This window comes from Geotrypetes seraphini, chromosome 11 (assembly GCF_902459505.1).
Source record: "Geotrypetes seraphini chromosome 11, aGeoSer1.1, whole genome shotgun sequence".
Taxonomy (NCBI): Eukaryota; Metazoa; Chordata; class Amphibia; order Gymnophiona; family Dermophiidae; genus Geotrypetes; species Geotrypetes seraphini.
This window is the reverse complement of record NC_047094.1, coordinates 56,201,000-56,220,774: the sequence shown is the minus strand read 5'-3', so window position 1 is coordinate 56,220,774 and position 19,775 is coordinate 56,201,000. Positions and strand designations below refer to the sequence as shown.

The following is a 19,775-nucleotide window of genomic DNA, read 5'->3' as shown; positions in this document are numbered from 1 at the left end:
ATGCTATGGAGGCCTGAGGGGCCTTTAGATCAAAACTGAGATTGGGTAAGAGGGTCATATCGAGGTAGGGAGGGAGCAGGGAAGGAGGGAAGGCAGAGTTAGCGGAATTTGTCGAAGAGGAAGGTTTTTAGTGACTTCCTGAACAGGTGATAAGGCGGGGAGTTGGAGATGAGGTCAGTTAGGCAATTGTTCCATTTGCCCGCTTGGAATGCTAGGGTTCTATCAATGAATCTCTTATAGAGGCAGCCTTTTAGGGAGGGAAAGGTGAATAAATGAGTGTTTCGTGTGCGAGAGGGGCCTGCTAAAGAGCACGGGTCCAAGCACCGAGCCCTGCGGCACCCCACTGGTGACGCTCTTCTAGTCCGAGTATTGTCCATTTACCCCCACTCTCTGTTTCCTATGCTCCAGCCAGTTGTTAATCCACGTGAGTATTTCACCCTCAATTCCATGGCTTGCAATTTTCCAAAGTAGTCGTTCATGCGGAACCTTGTCGAATGCCTTCTGAAAATCCAGATATACAATGTCGACCGGATTGCCCTTGTCTATCTGTCTGTTTACTCCCTCAAAGAAGTGCAGCAAGTTCGTCAAACACGATCTGCCTTTGCTAAAACCGTGCTGACTGGTTTGTCATTCTTGCAATTACTCCTTTCAGTTTTGCCCACTGCATTTCTTCTCCTTCCAGACATTCCCATCCAAACAACAATTCCTTGATCTAATCCTCCATCCGAGCAAAGTTAGTTTTTTAAAGTCTAGAACCTTTGCTTTTGAATTAGCCCTCTCTCTACCTTCTTAATATTAAACTGTACCATGCAGTGATCACTGGATGCCAGATAATCACCCACAGTAATATCGGAAACACTTTCCCCGTTTGTAAGCACTAAGTCCAGTATGACTCCATCCCATGTGGGTTCCATTACCAACTGCTGGAACAGTTCTCCTTGTAAAGAATCCAGATCTCCCTACTTCTAGAAGACCCTGCAATAGGGATACCCCAATCAACATCCGGCATGTTAAAATCACCTATTAATAAAACTTTCCCTTTTTTGATATATTCTAAATGTCTACTATTAAATCTCTGTTCACTTCTTCCATCTGTGATTGAGGCCTATATAGCACACCAATATAAATATATTCCTTCTTTCCAAATTGATTCACAGTGCATCTTCCTTGCCCTACAGAACCTGCAATTGTGTGGCTTTAATATGATCTTTAACATATAACGCTACTCCCCCTCCTTTTCTTCCTACCCTGTCTTTCCTGAACAGATTATAGCCCTGTATAAATACATTCCAGTCATGTTTCTCCGTGAACTACATCTCCTTGATCATCTCTATATCCAACTCATCTTCCATCACAGCTTCTATATCCAAAATCTTGTTTCCCATTCTTCGAGCATTAGTTTATACTGCTTTCCAGACATTGCCCCCTTTTCCCATCCATGTAGAGGTATTAAGTGATTTACTTACCTGAGGGCTTATACTCATCTTGGGGCTTAGATCATCCTGCCCCATCATTTCTAGTTTAAAGCTCTCTTCAGTAGATTAGCCAGCCTGCTGCCGAAGACACTTCTTCCCTTCTTTGATAGATTCACACCAGCCCTTAGAAAATCAATCCATGGTTCAGATAGCCAAAATGCTTTCAACTACACCACCCACGTAGCCATGCATTCATCTGCAAGATGCGAGCTTCTCTGACCTCCCCAACAGGGAGGATGGATGAGAATACTACCTCCGCACCTGACTGCGTCACCTTCTCTCCCAGAACCACAAAGTCACTTTTGATATGTTCGCAGGGGTACCTGGCAGTATCATTGTTAATACCAACGTGGATGAGCGGCATCGGATAATAGTCATCAGGCTTGATGAGTCTCAGCAAGCTCTCTGTAACATATTGGATTTTGGCACCAGGCAGACAGCATACCTCTCGTAACATGTTTGGTCTGTAGATAGATGCTTCTGTACCCCTCAGAAGGGAATCACCAACTACCACTACCTTACACCTCCTAGTGGTCATGGATCCAGTAATTTTGGGGATTTCAGGCTTTGGGCCTTCCTCTCCTTGGGATGCTTTTATCTCCACTTCCAGGTTCTTCAGTTCAAGGGCAGGGGGAGTCACAGTACCAATATTGCAGTGTTCCATAATCTGAGTCTAACTGTCTTCCCTCAGCACAGCCTCTTCTTCCCGACTGCTGGAAATCTTTGACGCCTCATGAATCATTTCATCGATGTATCTCTCATTCTCACGGATGTTTCTCAAGCTTGCTACCTCCTCTCTCAGTTCCTTTACTTCTTCATGAGAGATTCAAGCTGAAGACAGCTTGCACATGGAACCACTCCTTCTGCCTGGGTAACATTTTCTGTCTGCACAGAGACAGAAGTTGGGAACCTGAGCAGCAGCTTTGGTGATGCGATGTTTCCCAGCCATACTGTGATGCAGAAGTACTTACACCTGGAAGAATAAAGAAAAAGGGCAGAAAAAATCCTACCAAAGTAATGTCCTATTCTTGGTTGGCTGAAGAGCCTATAAATCACAAAGCTGTGCCTTGGGGTGGACGAGATGAAATTAGATTAACACCAGAGTCTTTCCCCAACAGCTATTTGTGCCCTAATCTGATATTATGCCCTGAAATGCAACCTAAAACATTAATCTAGGCTAAAACACTGTTTTGTATTAAACCCTAACAGAGATTCTAGAGCAGTGATCTCAAACTCATACCCTTAGTGGGGCCACATTTTGGATTTGTAGGTACTTGGAGGGCCGCAGAAAAAATAGTTAATGTCTTATTAAAGAAATTACAACTTTGCATAAGGTAAAACTCTTTATAGTTTATAAATCTTTCCTTTAACAGTTAAAGGAAAGATTTATAAACTATAAAGAATTTTACATTATGCAAAATTGTCATTAACTATTTTTTCTGCGGTCCTCCAAGTACCCTATTTTTTCTGCAGCCCTCACATTTAAAGTTTAATATCTTTCCTTTATGAAAACTGACACATTTCAATCACTATATTGAAAATAAAATCATTTTCCCTACCTTTGTTGGCTGGTGACTTTATTTTTCTGTGCTTTTAACTGTTTCCAGGGCCTTCTTGTCCTTTGACTGTTTTTCTCTCTGTCTTCATTTTCTGCCTTGCATCCATCTTTGATTCAAACAGACCGAGGATTTTTAAATTACAGTCCACTTGAGGGGACAATACTTTCAAAATAGAACAAAACACAAAAAAAACCCTCTCATCAATGCTAGGCAAGGTTCTCAAATAGTATCTTAATATAACATTTAAAGGCTTTTAAATATTTAAATGTGCTCATAAGCTCTTCACCAAGGCACCACAGCAGCAGTACAATGTCGCTGGAAAGGTGCTTGAATTTTAATCATAACACATTGCATGGAGCAAGGATACTTGCTTCTACTGGAGTGGCAAATGTTATGGCTCTACAAAAGTTGTTTAACAGTAGACCACTTATCTGAAAAGGTCAGTTCACGGCTCCTACACAGTCTGTGTTTCGCTATGCTACATCAGGAAGCCGGAAGGATAAGCTTTTTAAATTGATTTTATTTGCAGTGTGTAGTGCCTGAGTCCTTTGGTCTACACACTTGATGTTGAAAAAGACGCCTTTTTTTCAACATCAAGTGTGTAGACCAAAGGACTCAGGCACTGTACGCGATTGTCCTCTCCACAATCGGAAAACTTGTGGAGAGGACAGACGGTGGGCTGCAAAATAGTCCCTGGGGGGCCGCGAGTTTGAGACCGCTGCTCTAGAGGCTACACTATTGCCTAACTGATTTTGCTGAGCTAAAAAAGAGAACTACAATGATATAACCTACTGAAACCCAAGTTTACCTTTCCCAAGTTTGAATGCCAGCAGGCAAAGATATTCCAATGGATTTGTTTTACTCCTTAACAGAGCAGATCCTCCCTCAGTACCTCTTCAGGTGTGGGGGAAAAGGGTGAGTTTCCAGATCTGGTGAGAGGTTTTGGGGGTTAGGCGTTTCAGGTTTGTGTAGATTGTCCTTATTAAAAGCAGCTAGAGAAATGTGGAGGGTAATTTAAGAATAGTATATGAGCCAGGGGTGGATAGGCAGAGGCAGACAGTTGTTCACAGGTTGCTGTGAAAACTATCTTTAATTCTGAGCCTCTACAACCTCTCTCTTAGAACCAGGCTTACTGAGGGTTAGGCACTAGGCCAGCATTCCTCACCTCAAGGGTCATCTTTGGAGTCTGATCTCTTTAGAAAGTCCTCAAAGTTCATACTGAACTAAAAAGTAAGAGGACAATGAAATAACCTACTAAAGTTCAAGCTTTACCTTTTCCCAAGTTTGAGTGCCAGCAGGTAAGATATTCCAGTGGAGATTTTCTTCCCATTACTCAACACCTCTTTGTGGTCAAATTACAAACCTGTTTGCCAAGCCAGCGCCTGCTGCATGGCATTGCCTTCAAGACCTTGGATCAATGGCAGCCACAATAGGAGTGGTGTCTTGGGTGAAAGAGCACATGCGCCCCTTCCAGGACAACTTGTTTTCTCACTGATCGCCTCAGAGAGACTCCCTGCAAGTTTTACTCCCCTGGATAGCAGCAGCCAGACGCAGCATGAGTTGGTGTCTCCACCCACAGTTTCTAGTGAAGGGAATCCCACTATGGATCGATTCCTGGGTCATCCTTACAATGGATGCCAGCTTTTTCTGCTGGGGGCTCATTGCAACCGTCATCCAGTTCAAGGACAATGGACTCCATCTCAGCGAAAGTGATCTTTCAACAGGCTGGAACTATGAGCTGTTCGTCTGGTGCTGTATCAACTGCAGTCTTTGCTAGAGGGCAAAGCAGTCAGTTTTCTCCAACAATGCTACTGCAGTGGCCTAAGTCATCAGGAAGGAGCGCTCTGCTCTGGCAGGAAGTGAAAGCATTGTTCTGTTGGGCAGAAACACAACTGCAGGCTATCTCTGCGATGCATGTGGTTGGGTGGACAATATTCAAGCGGATTATCTCAGCAGATAGACATTAGACCCGGGAGAGTGGTCGTTGTCCCTGAAAGTATTTCAGGCCTTTGTTAGATGTTGGGGGTCATCCAACATTCGACCTCATGGCAACTGCAAAGAACAAAAAGGTTCTTCAGCCAAAGATGCAAACCTGGAAGTATAAGGCTAGATGCCCTGGTTCAACCATGGTCAGAGACCGGGCTACTCATTCCCCACCCCTGGCCCACTATAGGCTGGGTGATCCACCAAATAGCAAATCACTTGGGAATGGTAGTTCTTGTAGCACCAGTTTGGCCCAGGCGCTTGTGGTATGTGGATCTCATATGACTACAGAAGGAACAAAGTCTCAGATTCCAGGTACATCCAGACTTGCTCTTACAGGAGCTGATTACCCTAGAACAAGGGTAGGGAACTCCGGTCCTCAAGAGCCATAGTCCAGTCAGGTTTTCAGGATTTCCCCAATGAATAGGCATTGAAAGCAGTGCATGCAAATAGATCTCATGCATATTCATTGGGGAAATCCTGAACACCTGACTGGAATACGGCTCTCGAGGACCGGAGTTCCCTACCCCTACCTTAGAAGATCTGGGACACTTTGGTCTTACAGCGCTAATTTAAAAAAAAGGGAATGGGGACTTGTATATTGCCTTTTTGTGGCTTTGACATTCAAAGTGGTGGGCACTGGAAGATTAAGTGAGTTGCCCAGGGTCACAAGGAACAGCACTGGGATTTGATCTCACAACCTCTGAGTAAAGAGGCAGCAGCTCTACCAGTGAGCCACACCTTCCCCAGGATATTCAGAAGCAATCCTTGCTACTCTCCTTAGAGCCAAAAAGCCAACAACTGTTTCAGCGTATGCTAAGGCATGGGAGACGTTTCAGCAATGGTGCAGAAGAGAAAAGTTAAGAGCCGAGCAATGCAGCAATCTCATGGTGCTGGCATTCCTCCAAGAGGGCCTTGACAAGGGATTGACAGTGGTGTTCCTTAAAGTTCAAGTAGCAGAGATATCATGCTTCCAGGGCTGAGAGAAGAGTGCTTCGCTAGCGGCCCATCCAGACACAAGTTCTTGTAGGGTGCCCTGAGACTACGGTTGACAATTCAAGACCCGCTCCTGCCCTAGAATCTTAATATAGTCTTAGAAGGTCTCAGCAATGTTCCATATAAGCCCTTACAAGAAGCCTCCCTCATGGATCTTTCGGTCAAAGCATTCTTGGTGGTAATTACATCTGCCAGTAGAGTTTCAGAATTGCAGGTACTATCGTGCAGAAAATATTCTCACGATCACGGAATCGGGAGTGACCTTGCATGCGGTGCCCTCTTTCTTATCAAAGGTCGTTTCAGCATTTTATGTCAATCAAGAGGTTAGGTTATCGGCATTTCACCCCACAGAGTCCAAGAAGAGAGACAAGGTCTTAAAGGTTTTGGACATCATCAAGAGTCATATTGCGTTACCTGGAGGTGACTAATGAGTTTTGTCTCTTAGATCATCTTTTCATGTTGACCAATCAGGTGAGACGGGGCAGACCCACTTCCAAGGCCACCATCTCTAGATGAATTCGTTGAACAGTATCCTTTGCATACATCAGTTGCAGCAAAGAGCCACCTATCTCGTTGAAAGCACATTTGACAAGAAGAGTGACCTCCTCTTGGGTGGAAGCATGGGCAGTTCCACCTGAGGAGATTTGTAGATCAGTAACCTGATTTTCCCTTCATACCTTCACCAAATTCTACAGGGTAGACATAGCAGCACAGGAGGATGCCACTTTTGGCTCCACAATACTATGAGCAGGCTCATCTATTCCACCCTAGAGTTTGGGGACTGCTTAGGGACATCCCTGTGGTTCAATATACCCATCCCTATTGCACTGGAAAAAGATTAGGTTCTTACCTTGATAATATATTTTCCAGTAGATAGGGATGGTATACGGAACCCTCCCACTCAGCAATTTATCTGCGTCAGCTCCATAGCTAAGATTTTACTATCAGATTATGAAGAGACTGAATTTAGGTTTACAAGTGAGGAATGCTTGAGGTCCATAAATGTTCAGGCTGTTTATGTTTCTTGTCTAACTTGTATTTTCTCAGATTCATTGTTCCCCTCAGAGGCTTGTTAATATTTTAACTATTTAACTGTTTCTGCAGTGATTGTTTTAAATTCATCTGAGCAGATCAGACACCTGGTTTTGGGGAGTTCCACATATCACTCCTCCTCCTGTAGGACTGCCACCAGCTTTAGTTCGAACTGAAGGGGGCAGCAGAGACGATGAAGGAGGAGTTGAAAAGCTGTGATTGACATCTTCTGCAGTATGCTTACGAACACAGATGAATAACCCTATGGTTCAGCATACTATCCCTATCTACTAGTAAATATATTATCTTTACCTAATCTTCTTTTTATGTTTTGTTTGTTCTATTGCTGTAATGATGTGCAGATGTACACAACCTTATTTCTGATTGTACCAGAAAAGAGAAAATTTTGAGGTGCTTTGTGTTTTTTTACATACACTGGAGGATCTACTATATATTTGTAACATTCTTCTTGTTTGCACTTTTGTTGGTAATCTGCATCCAAGATATATCTTTGGATCCTATTCTTGTACTCTGTTGGTTGTATCAGAATGGACCCTGTAGTTCTATATTTTAAGCACTAAATAAAGATGATGATACAAAATGTTTTAAACATTTAACAGTATTATTGTTAGTTTCCTTTAGCTATATTATCCCACCCTTTCACTAGCTACCTGGATGATGCCCATTCTGTGTAGTGTTGTGTCAGTAATAGACCAGAAGAGCAGAGGTTTTAAATACCTAGTTTTTATACCCTTGTTGTTTTTATTTTCCTTATTTTTCCATCTTTTCTATTTTCTCCCCACTGTTGCTGATTTCCAGGTACAGGAGAAATTGCTTTTGTCTGCGTGCCATTTGCTTGTGTCATTAGCCACCACGGTACGACCGGTGTTTCTGATCGGCATCCCTGCAGTGCAGAGAATTTTCAATAGGATCACTGATGGCTCTGCACAGAGGCTTCCTGATGAGGTGAGGATTCATGCAATCCTTAAATAGAAGTGTGTGGAACTATTAAACTACTTCAGTGTTGCAACTTGACTTATGGTATGCAGAAGACCAATATGCATTATGATGGGACATACTTTCTAGATTACAGATAGGTGCTTATTTTTGAACGTAAGTGGACTTTCTTCTGCTATTATAGTACAGTATGCTGTTGGCCACAGTAATTATGCAGATCGTGTTAAATGCTGTGCTATCTGTATGCAGTTTATCTTAAGTATCACTAGATCACTGTTTTAAAATTTTAAAGCCTTAAGTTTAATCAGCAAGTCAAATTACTTGATTGGCTGTTATATTCCATTGCTGTTGATTTGGTATAGAGTTTCCATCAACCAAGGTATTAAGGAGGTACTTTGCTTAAAATCAAGTTATGGTCCCTGCTCTGGAAGCATGCTGCTGTCTTTCTATAGTAGTCTTCAGCTACAGAAGAATGCGAGTAAAACCTCCTGGCTTTGTGACTTGAAGACTCTGGTATGTCAGCAGGCTGATACACACATCAGTCCCTATGAATGAAGCATTATGATCAAGCTGGTGTAATTGTGGCCATGCAGCTAAAACTTTGGACTCTAGTGAATCATTGTAATTGTTCTTCATCGGTAAAGGAAGAGCAAAACTACATAACTTTCTTCCTGTCATACTTGGTAAATGTTGACTTTAATATTTAGTTCTTGAACATATTCCCTAAGGTATAATGTTTCAGAGCAAAATGTTGATGCATTCAGTAGGAAGAATTTCAGTCCAGTTTCACAATCAGAAAAACACTTCTCAAGTCTACCACTTTGATGTATAGTATTGTCAGAAGATAATACTGTCATACCAGTTTATTTGCCTCTAAATATGGTGATAGCACCAAACTAAATATAAAAATACCTTTTACCCATTGAAAGGCAAAGAAATTGCAATTTTAATGAGTTAATTGAAAATATATTCCTATATCTTGAAGGTGTGACATTTCATTAGATAACAGTAGACTCTTCTATATAAGCTATTGAGCATATTGTTCTTAACCTGCACACAGTACACTCAATTGATATGCACTGTACTTCTCTACAATCGAATTGTAAAAAATTGATGGATCTTTATGAATATGGGATCAGCAGTTGTTTTTTCATCTGGAGACACTAATTATTTGCCAGGAATTTTTGTTCTGAAAAGTTTTCGTGAATCCTGTAAATGTGTTCTTTCCTTTAGGCCCAGGTTTTAGTATGCCGAGCCCTCTCAAACATCTTGCTGCTACCATGGCCCAATGTTTCTGAGAATGAGCAACAATGGCCAGAGCGTTCTACAAACCACACCAACTTAATTACCGCACTCACACGGAACTATCGCCACTTAAAGTCCAATGTCATCCACCCACCACGGAAAGGACAACTGGAGGACAGTAAGTGCTTTACTTGTCTTTAGCCTTTTTTCTAGTGAATTATTTACACAGAAAAATTATGACTCTGGCATAATACTTAAGAAACCAATAGAATGAGAAATAGGCTAGAAGAGTATTTGAGGAAACAGTCATTGGATTTAACTAGTGAGACACTAAAGAGAGTTGTCCCATGTGAATCCAAACTGCAGAATATAGAGTTTTCAGTGCAAAAGGAACATGAGTGTTGACCAGTGGGTTATTCACCTCTACCCATGGGTTTTTACAGAAGGAATCTACAGCTTTACAGCTCTGCCTCCTTGTGTCAGTGGGCAGTCCCCATCTCCTCAGTTTTTTCTTTTGCAAACGAGTTGAGATGGTGTCTCCTTCTGCCTCTGAAATTGATTTATCATTTTTGGGTATTAATCCAAAGCACAAAGCTTCATGGTGCCTTAGAGGTTCCCAGAAATCCTGGGACATCTATGCCTGGGAAGAAGATATAACCTCTAGTTCAAAGAGCTGTAGTTGGGAGGAGGGAGAGGCTACCCTTTCAAAGGGCACCTACCTAGCTGGCCTGCACTAACAGGATAGCTAGGAGTGCATTCCCCTGGGAGCTCAGCTTGCCTCTGATTTATCAGACATTGTGTGCAGGCTGAGTAGCCCTGTGTTGGTCCAGATGACTGTAGCGGGTTCCAGATGCATTCCCCCTCCCCCAAAGACACATGAGGAGATAGTGGGGTCGAGGCTTTCAGGCTCTCGGAGCCTGTCTAAAAGGCAGCCCCAAGAAACAAGCTTCTGGTAGATCTTATATGCTTGTCTGAGGCAGGAATCTTCATCTACAGTGTGAGCTGATGCAGGCACGGCACCAGGCAATTCTGTGAGTACAGTCTACTACTGTCTATAGGAGAATTTGGAGTGATTCCAAAGCGATAGTTTTGAGGATCTCTGGGGCTTCCTGAAGGGTCCCCCACCTCCGAAAATCCTTTCCCTGAATTTTTTGAACTTTCATTTAACTCTTCTGAGCTGTTTTTGGTGCCAAAATGATTCCTTCTGGAATGCAAAGTTCCTCAGGAAGCCAGCCAAGAAGCCACTAAATGCCGAGCAGCAGCGCCAAAGCGTGCTCCTGCTCAGTGCCTGAAGAAACCCGATCTTGCAGCAGCCACCACCAACTGGGTTAGCAGTGGGACAGGAGCGTGGAAAGCTCACATCTTGCCTGCTGCACCTCTGGACCACCAGGGATAGTCCACCAGAGGAGGTACAAGTGCAAGGCAGGGAGGGGGGACAGAGTGCAGAGTCTGGGAAGGAGGGGGGCTGGGTGCAGAGCCAGACTGGGAGGGAAGAGGGCTGGGTACAGTGTGAACACAGGAGGGAGGGAAGGGGGCTGGGTGCAGTGCCTGGCAGGGAGGGGGCTGGTGCAGAGCCTGACAGGGCAGGGCACTTGAATATTAAGCCGCCCGACTTATATATGAGTCAACCGTTTTTCCTCCTTTTGGGGGGGAAAATGGGGGTCTTGATTTATATTCAGATCGACTTATATTCGAGTATATACGGTAAGAGAATTATGTTATCCCCTGAAACCAGCTGAGGGTGTCTGAAGTAGGTCCAATACGTTTTATTTATTTAAAATTTTCTTATATATTATACATCTATAAATCTGAGCTGTTTACAAAAAACATCCAACAAAAGACAAAAAAATATCAAAACCAATTACAATATAATATAAAACATCCTGATATAAATTCAAGAAAATGCCTGTTAAAAATAAATGTGCCTTCAGATGTTTTCTTTTTTTTTATTATTTATTTATTTATAGCCTTCAGATGTTTTCAACATTGGCTTTCTACTTTTTTATTTTTTATTCCTCTTAATAGTTTCTTACATTAAACCTTTATTGCAGGTAAAGTTGTTATCCATCAGACACTTAGTGTGTTAAAAGACATCGTAGAAAATATCTCAGGAGAAGCCACAAAGTCCCGACAGATTTGTTATCAGTCTTTACAGGAGTCAGTTCAGGTGTCTCTGGCTCTACTACCTGCCTTCATTCATCAATCAGGTATGTTACATTCACATTGCTACTGAGCCTGGCATTTTTCTACTGTTCTTTTGGGCTTATAGTTCAGGTGAGCCTTCAGTGACTATACCGGAGGTTTCCCCCATATTTTAATCCCTTTCCTTTTTAACCCTGCTGCTGATGTGACTGTCTGCAGTCATGGATCAGAGATCATTGCTCTTTCTGGAACCCATTAAACTAAATGTTGTTGTTTGATGATAGACACTCCCTTCTACCCCAGCGCCATAAATGCTGCTTCCTAGTACCTTGGAGACTGACTAGCGTGAGGAGCACAAACTAGGCATGGTTATCAAACAAAGAATTTCTACCTGAAAGTACAGCTCTGCAAGTGAGCCATAGAGCTAACCCATTCAGCAAACTCCAGTTAACACCCACTTAGACTGGCACCAAGGTGTCTTTTTGTAAAATTACCCTCATGTTGGTTGGGAAAAGGAGCCTATTTTATAAATTCGGTATAGGTACCTGTGTACCTCCATAATATAGGCATCCAGGCTCAATGCACAGATCTTCCTCAAAATTACACTTTGTTCTGTCCCTAACTCTACCCCAGCCATATACATATATAAATGGGTGATGGACAATTTTTATCCTGTTACTATCTGTACAAGTGCTGAGTAACAGCAGGGAGTGAACTTCCCCTTTTGCTAGCCACCAGTAAACATATAAGTCCCCATTGTGCATATTTCCTAGATAGATCTAAGCAGTTTCAAAAGGGTGTTTTTCTAATAACTATGTTCCTGGTCCTTACAGATGTGACAGATGAGATGCTGGGTTTTTTCCTCACCCTGTTTCAGGGGCTGCGGGTACAGATGGGCGTGCCTTTCACTGAGCAGGTTATCCAGACATTCCTTAACATGTTCACCAGGTACACGCTGCTAACTCTTTTGGCATGTATAAGATGCATAACACCTGGATATTTTAAGAGGAACATGTTTTCAGTTTTTTGACATAAACTGTTAAAACATCTGTCTACCCAGTTAGACCCACAACATTGTACATGGAATTGCTTGCAACCCACCATCACAAAAATTGGTAGGTGTGCTATGTCATAATGATTGAGGATACGAAATTGAGATCAGTAGTGTCCCACTGACAGCTGCTCTCATTTAAAAGTTTATTGCCTCGGTTTGCTCTTAAGCTTTGATGAGTAAAATGGGAGAACACATGTGAGATTTCCCAGGATATATGCTGGAGCCGTGGAGAAAGTAATAGTGCAAAACAGAGATGACGGGGAAGAAAACTTTCCCTGTGAATTTTGGGAATCATGAGAGAAACTAAAGAAAAGCTATATGTGAAAGGTCAAGGACTAGCTGCTGCTCTACAGACTGAGCATGAGGAGCCCAAGGAAAGAAATTTGTAAAATTAGTGATTAAAGACTATATCCAGTGGTAGGATTTATTGGGGAAATTGCATGATAAGGCAAGGGAAACGGGGAGTACTCTTTCTGTGACTAGCAGCTCCGGTTATGATGCAATGCCTGCTGCTGAAGAGAAGCTTGTGAGCACTGGACTTAAGACTGAAATCCTGAGGCTAGTGCAATTTTTTTAATCTACAAGAGCTGTGGAATGAGTGCAGATACTAGTGCATAGCTGATATAATTCTTTCAAGAAAGTACTGGGGCACCTATGACTAAAACCAAAACCAATGTTTACTGTGCATCAGGAGTCCAGATATGTAGAACTGTGACTTTGATGGTTTTAATAGCTATGTGGAGTATTAGGAAACTTGGATTTCTAAGAGAGAGGAAGGGGATAGTAGATGGCATGGTTAGGAAGACTAGATAAGCCATATGGTCTTTATCTGTCATCATTTTTCTCTGTTCTAATACAATAGCCTCATCATTCTTAAATCTGTAGGTTGTGTATCTTTGATCGTGAGATCTGGTTTAGAAAGCCTCATTTACATTTTTTCTGTTCCGCCTCCCCTCATTCTAGGCTGTCCTATAACTGCTCAGTTTTACTGTCTACATGCATGATGGTAGGAGCCTGTTTGTTCTACTCGTGTTTATTTTTCCTTTAATTTTGTTTTGTTTTTTATCCGGTCGTGAGGCTTTTTGGTGCTGAAGAGGATCCCAGTTATGAGACATCTCTGGTTGCAAGAGAACACAGATTCTGAGGAGAGTAGTCTAGCCAAGAGGTAGCCTGCTTTACAGGGCACCTGTTTGGCTAGCCTGCCTTAATAGTCTTGAGCTCAGGGACTGTTCCCTTGAGAGCAAGGCTCACGCTGGGTTTTGTCTGCAGAGAGCTTGAGCACAGGCTGAGTGACCCCCCCCATAGTGGTTTTTTACCAGGATCAGGTGCTGACTACGTTCCTCCCCTCAACTTCACATGTGAGTTCTGGTAAGGGGATTGATATCTCAATCTGGCCAGTAGGACTGAGGACCAGTCTAAAGATGCAAGCTATCTGGGTTTCCAGGCTTATCTGAGGCAGATGTTCTATGGCTGCAGTGAATATTGGCTGTAACAGCCAATGAGAGAAAGCAGGGCTAGGGACAGGTCCCCTACCTCTAAAATCCTATTACCTAAATTTTTTGACCCCTTATTTAGCTCCCAGGAGCTATTTTTGGCACTAAAATCACTGCTGCTGCGGCCATCTTAGATTTCCCAGTTTTAGAATAAAAGTCTATCTGCCTTAAAACACCTGGATTTGGCTCAAAATCAGTTTAGATTCATGCCAGATGTGGGCTGGGTGGCCGTCCAAAGACTATCCATGTCTCACATGCCGTGCAGCATATGAGGGGGGGGGGCAAGAGCCACTGGCTTAGCCTCCTTGAGTCCCTATGGTGTTATAGAGTCCCAGATGACTTGAGTTTCAGGCCAAAAGTCTTATTTGGAGCTAGGAAATGATGTGTGTGTCCCTGGTGAAGCACAGCTACGTATCTGCCATGAAACCTCAGAGTGGCACACAGGAGCACCAGCAAGGGCCCTCTGGGCATCCTGATCTGGCTCTTGCTCCAGAATTTATAAGTAAGATGTACAAAGCATACTTAAATTACAGTGATCACAGTGACTCCTCAGGGATTGCTGTGGTAGTAGCACCAGGGGTTCTCCCATTTAAGTGCGTAGTTTTTCCATAGCAGAGCTATGTGCAAGATATGGGGGTGCAGTCAGAAGAGAACTGGGATGAAGTGGAGTATCTATACCTTTTCTTTCTCAGTCTGAGTCCTCAGTACAAGAAGATTCTGCATCGTGCCTGGAAGGGCCAGGTCCTGACCAGGTGGCAGCTATGGACCTCAAAGAGGATCCTACTGTGCTAAGGCTGCTTAAACCCACAGGACTTTTGGAGATTACCAAGTCTCTCCAAAAATTAAACATAGAGCCTCCATAGACTTCTACTACCCAGTGCTCGCTTATAAGCAGCACTAAGGCTCAGATCACATGCTTTCCCTTCCATCCAGACATTACTAAGATGCTAACAGACCATTGGGAGATCCTGGAGGGGCCCCTTCAGATGGCTAAGGCCATGACGAAACTTTACCCATTGGATACTGAATTTCATCAGCTGTTTATTCCTCCTAAGGTGGATTCCCTGACGACACAGATTATCAAGTATACCTTCCCACCCCAGTGAAGGGGGAGTGGTGTTGAAAGATGCACAGGACCAAGGCTGGATTTTATATTTAAGAGGCAATTTGAGACCGTAGCATTACATAGAAACATGATGGCAAATAAAGGCCAAATGGTTCATCTAGTCTGCCCATCCGCAGTAACCATTAACTCTTTCTCTCTCCAAGAGATCCCACATGCCTATCCTAGGCCCTTTCGAATTCAGACAGTCTCTGTCTCCACTACCTCTTCTGGGAGACTGTTCCATGCATCTACCACCCTTTCTGTAAAAAAAGTATTTCCTTAGATTACTCCGGAGCCTATCGCCTCTTAACTTCATCCTATGCCCTCTCAAATGAAAGAGACTCGACTCATGCACATTTACATTTACGTAGGTATTTAAATATCTCTATCATATCTCCCCTCTCCCGCCTTTCCTCCAAAGTATACAAATTGAGATCTTTAAGTCTGTACCCATATGCCTTATGATTAAAACCACATACTATTTTAGTATCCTTCCTCTGGACCGACTCCATCCTTTTTATATCTTTTTGAAGGTGCAGCCTCCAGAATTGTACACAATATTCTAAATGAGGTCTCGCCAAAGTCTTATACAGGGGCATCAATACCTCCTTTTTCCTACTAGCTATACCTCTCCCTATGCAACCTAACATCCTTCTAGCTTTCGCCGTCATCTTTTCAACCTGTTTGGCCACCTTAAGATCATCACATACAATCACACCCAAGTCCTGCTCTTCCATCGGGCACATAAGTTCTTCACCCCCTAAACTGTACCACCAGGCATTTCTTCATGTTATTCACACCATCCAGTGTGTCTACTCTTGCAGTTTTTGATATCATCCCCAAAGAGGCAAATCTTACCCGACAACCCTTCAGCAATATCGTTTATAAAAATGTTTAAAAAGAACAGACCCAAGAACAGAAACTTGAGGCACACCACTGGTAACATCCCTTTCCTCAGAGCGATCTCTGTTGATCACTACCCTCTGTTGCCTTCCACTCAACCAGTCTTTGACCCAGCCCATCACTTTGGGACCCATCCAAAGGGCATTCAATTTATTTATTAGACGTCTGTGTGGAACACTCAAAGGCTTTGCTAAAATCTAAATACACCACATCCTGTATCCAATTCTCTGGTCACCCAGTCAAAGAAATTGATCAGATTTGTCTGACAAGACCTACCTCTAGTGAATCTATGTTGCCTCCGGTCCTGTAATCCACATTGGGTTGAAGGCGGTAGCAGCAGCATCAAACGTCACATATGCTTGACACTTGAGGTTACAGCATATTTTGGGTGTGGAAGCCAGTGAGGATCCCCAGTTTCTTATGTCAGGAGTGGATTATGTTCAGATGCTCTGTATAATCTTTTCAGGGTCCTGAGCAAAGTTTCTACATGTGCTATTACCACCCATAGAATGCTCTGTATCAGACTGTGGACGGGAGATTCAGCCTCTAAGGCTACACTGAGCAAATTGTCTTTTAAGCATTAATTGTTCTTTGGTAAAGGGCTTGACCTTATGGCAATCATGCAGGATTGCAAATCAGTCTACCAGACAGGATTACAAATCAGTCTACCAGACAACAGACCAATGACCTCTAGGGCTTCAGGTCAAGGTAATTTTTGTAGCTTTAGACGCTTTCGCCAGTATGTGGGAGGACTTTTAGTCCAGAGATCATTTCAAGGCTTGAGACAGATTTGCGGGTGCTAAGGGTCCCCAGTCCTCAGGAGCTCGCCTGTCAACAACCTCCAAGAACAATTCTGATACCAGGTCAAGAGCCATACCTCCAAGTATAGGAGGGAGATTGTCGGCTTTTTGGGAGGTGCCGGTATGGGTCACTTCAGAACACTGGATACTGGATATTATTTAGGAGAGGTACAAACTCGAGTTCTCTCATTCCCTTCCAGACCTCTTTGTGGATTCTCCTGTGGGAAAGCCATAGAAAGTGGTCAGAGTCTGAGCGACAGTAAAAAGGCTACTAGATCTAAGAGCCATAGAAGCCATACCAGACACAGAGTCTGACTTGGGCAGATACTCATACTTCATTGTGCCCAAAAGAGACTCAGAACACTGGAGGCCAATTCTGGTTCTAAAGTTGGTCAGTGCTACCCTCAAAATATTGCACTTCAGCAAGGAAATGGTGAGGTTGGTTATTGCTTCTGTGGTGCATGGGGAGTTTCTCGCCTCATTGGATTTGACAGAGGCCTGTCTGCATATTGCCATTTTTCTAGATCAAAGGAAGTTCTTGAGGTTATATGTTCTGGAGTAGCACTTCAGTTCTTGGCTCTTCTGTTTGGGCCAGCCATGGCGCCGCACACTTTTAGGGCTGACCATCTGCTTTGATACGAACTGAAGAGTTACATAACAGCCCAGAGTGAGGGGAGGCAGAGCAGAAAAAATGTGAATGAGGCTCTCACAATGAGAGATATACAACCCACAAGTTCAAGAATGATGTGCCTATTTGCTAGAAAGATTATCATGGTAAATACTTAATCTTCCCTTTCTAGGAAAAAAAATCTGAACATAAGAATTGCCGCTTCTGTGTCAGACCAGTGGTCCATCATGCCCAGCAGTCTGCTCAGGCGGTGGCCCTTGGGTCAAAGACTAGTGCCCTAACTGAGTCTAGCCTTACCTGCATATGTTCTGGTTCAGCGGGAACTTGTCTAACTTTGTCTTGAATCCCTGGAGGGTGTTTTCCCATATAACAGCCTCCGGAAGAGCACTCCAGTTTTCTACCACTCTCTGAGTGAAGAAGAACTTCCTTACGTTTGTACGGAATCTATCCCCTTTTAACTTTAGAGAGTGCCCTCTCATTCTCTCTACCTTGGAGAGAGTGAACAACCTGTCTTTATCTACTAAATCTATTCCCTTCATTATCTTGAATGTTTCCTCTTTTCAAGGGGGAAGAGGCCCAGTTTCTCTAATCTCTCACTGTACGGCAACTCCCAGCCCCTTAACCATTTTAGTTGCTCTTCTCTGGACCCTTTCGAGTAGTACTGTGTCTTCCTTCATGTACAGCAACCAGTGCTGGACAAAGTATTACATAAAAACATAGAAAAATGAATAACTTTGTATCATCCGCAAATTTAATCACCTCACTCAATGTACCAATTTCCAGGTCATTTATAAATATGTTGAAGAGCATGGGTCCAAGCACTGAACCCTGCAGCACTCCACTCGAAACGCTTTTCCAGTCCGAGTATTGTCCATTTACCCCTCACTCTCTGTTTCCTATCCGCCACCAGTATTTAATCCACGTGAGTATTTCACCCTCAATTCCATGGCTCTCAGTTTTTCGAAGTAGTCATTCATCAGGACCTTGTTGAACGCCTTTGAAAATCCAGATATACAGTGTAGACTGGATCACCCTTGTCTATCTGCCTGTTTACTACCTCGAAGAAGTGCAGCAAGTTCGTCAAACAAGATCTTCCTTTGCTGAAGCCGTGCTGGTTGGTCCTCATCAGATTGTGTCCTTCTAGGTCAGTGGTAGGCAAACTCATTAGCCAAAAGAGCCAAAGATCAGCAGTACAACAATTAAGATTTCTTTTGAGAGCCATACCCTGCACCCGCTTGCGCTACGACGGCTACATCAACCCGATTGACACCCCGCTCGCCCGCATGTAGTGGAAATCAATTCATGGCAGAGCCTAGAGAATGACACAGGAAAAAAAAATTTGTCTCCATCCCCGCAAGCTGTCCCCATCCCCGCAAACCATCTGATCCCATCCACACAAGCCTCGAATAGTTTTATACTGAACTTATATTAAAGTATAAAAAGAAACAATATTCTATACAATTGTCAATTTATAAATCAGCGTCTTCTCCCTACTCTCTCTTCCCCATTTCCCTTCAGCGTCCTCAGCCCACTCTCTCTCCACTTCCCTTCAGTGTATGCACATAAAAACAAGCAAGCAATTTTATAGCATTTTCATTCTATTCATTCATAGAAATTCAAGTCTAAATAATGCCAGTCACATAACAAAACATGATTTTACAAAAATAATTCCCTGCACAGTCAAGCCTGCAAGGATTACTAAATGTCTTTAAGCAGCTCGCCTCCCTCCCCCTTACCTTCGTGGCCAAGTCAAAATGATCTACCAACAATAAAATTTTAAAAAGCACACTGTAAGCAGAGAAAATATTAATTATCATTTATATTCTGGGGGTTTTCAAAGAGGTCAAGGCAGATGACTTTATGCAATGTCACCTCAGTAACAACTAAACAAAAATAGACAAATATACCTCCCTTTTTAGTAAACCGCGATAGCGATTTTTAGTGCAGGGGGCTGCGCTGAATGCCCTGCACTGCTCTTGATGCTCATAGGCTCCCTGCGCTAAAAACCACTATTGCGGTTTAGTAAAAGGGGGCCGTATTGCAAAATATAGACAGCAGATATAAATTCTCAAAACGGACACCTTTTGATCACTAAATTAAAAATAAAATCATTTTTCCTACCTTTGCTGTCTGGTGATTTCATGCGTACCTGGTTACGTTTCCTTATGATTGTGCATCCTTTCTTTCAGCACTCAGGCCCAACAATAGTCCCTTTCTATTTCCTCCCTCCTTCCTTTCTATGTCCTTGGTGCCCCCGGTGCCTCCTTCCTATGTCCTTAGTGCCCCCAGTGCCTCCTTCCCATGTCCTTAGTGCCCCTTCCTATGTCGTTAGTGCCCCCAGTGCCTCCTTCCCTTAGTGCCCCTTCCTATGTCCTTAGTGCCCCCACTGCCTCCTTCCCATGT

At 43.1% G+C, this 19,775-nt stretch overlaps 1 protein-coding gene across 1 annotated transcript in view; it reads left to right on the top strand.

The window, feature by feature from the left end:
- Positions 1–19,775, top strand: part of XPO6 (exportin 6) — a 231,999-nt gene that overhangs the window by 167,652 nt on the left and 44,572 nt on the right. The window contains 4 exon segments of the mRNA XM_033963538.1: positions 7,865–8,011; positions 9,236–9,425; positions 11,299–11,454; positions 12,223–12,337. Of these exon segments, the coding sequence (XP_033819429.1) occupies positions 7,865–8,011; positions 9,236–9,425; positions 11,299–11,454; positions 12,223–12,337 (608 nt within the window).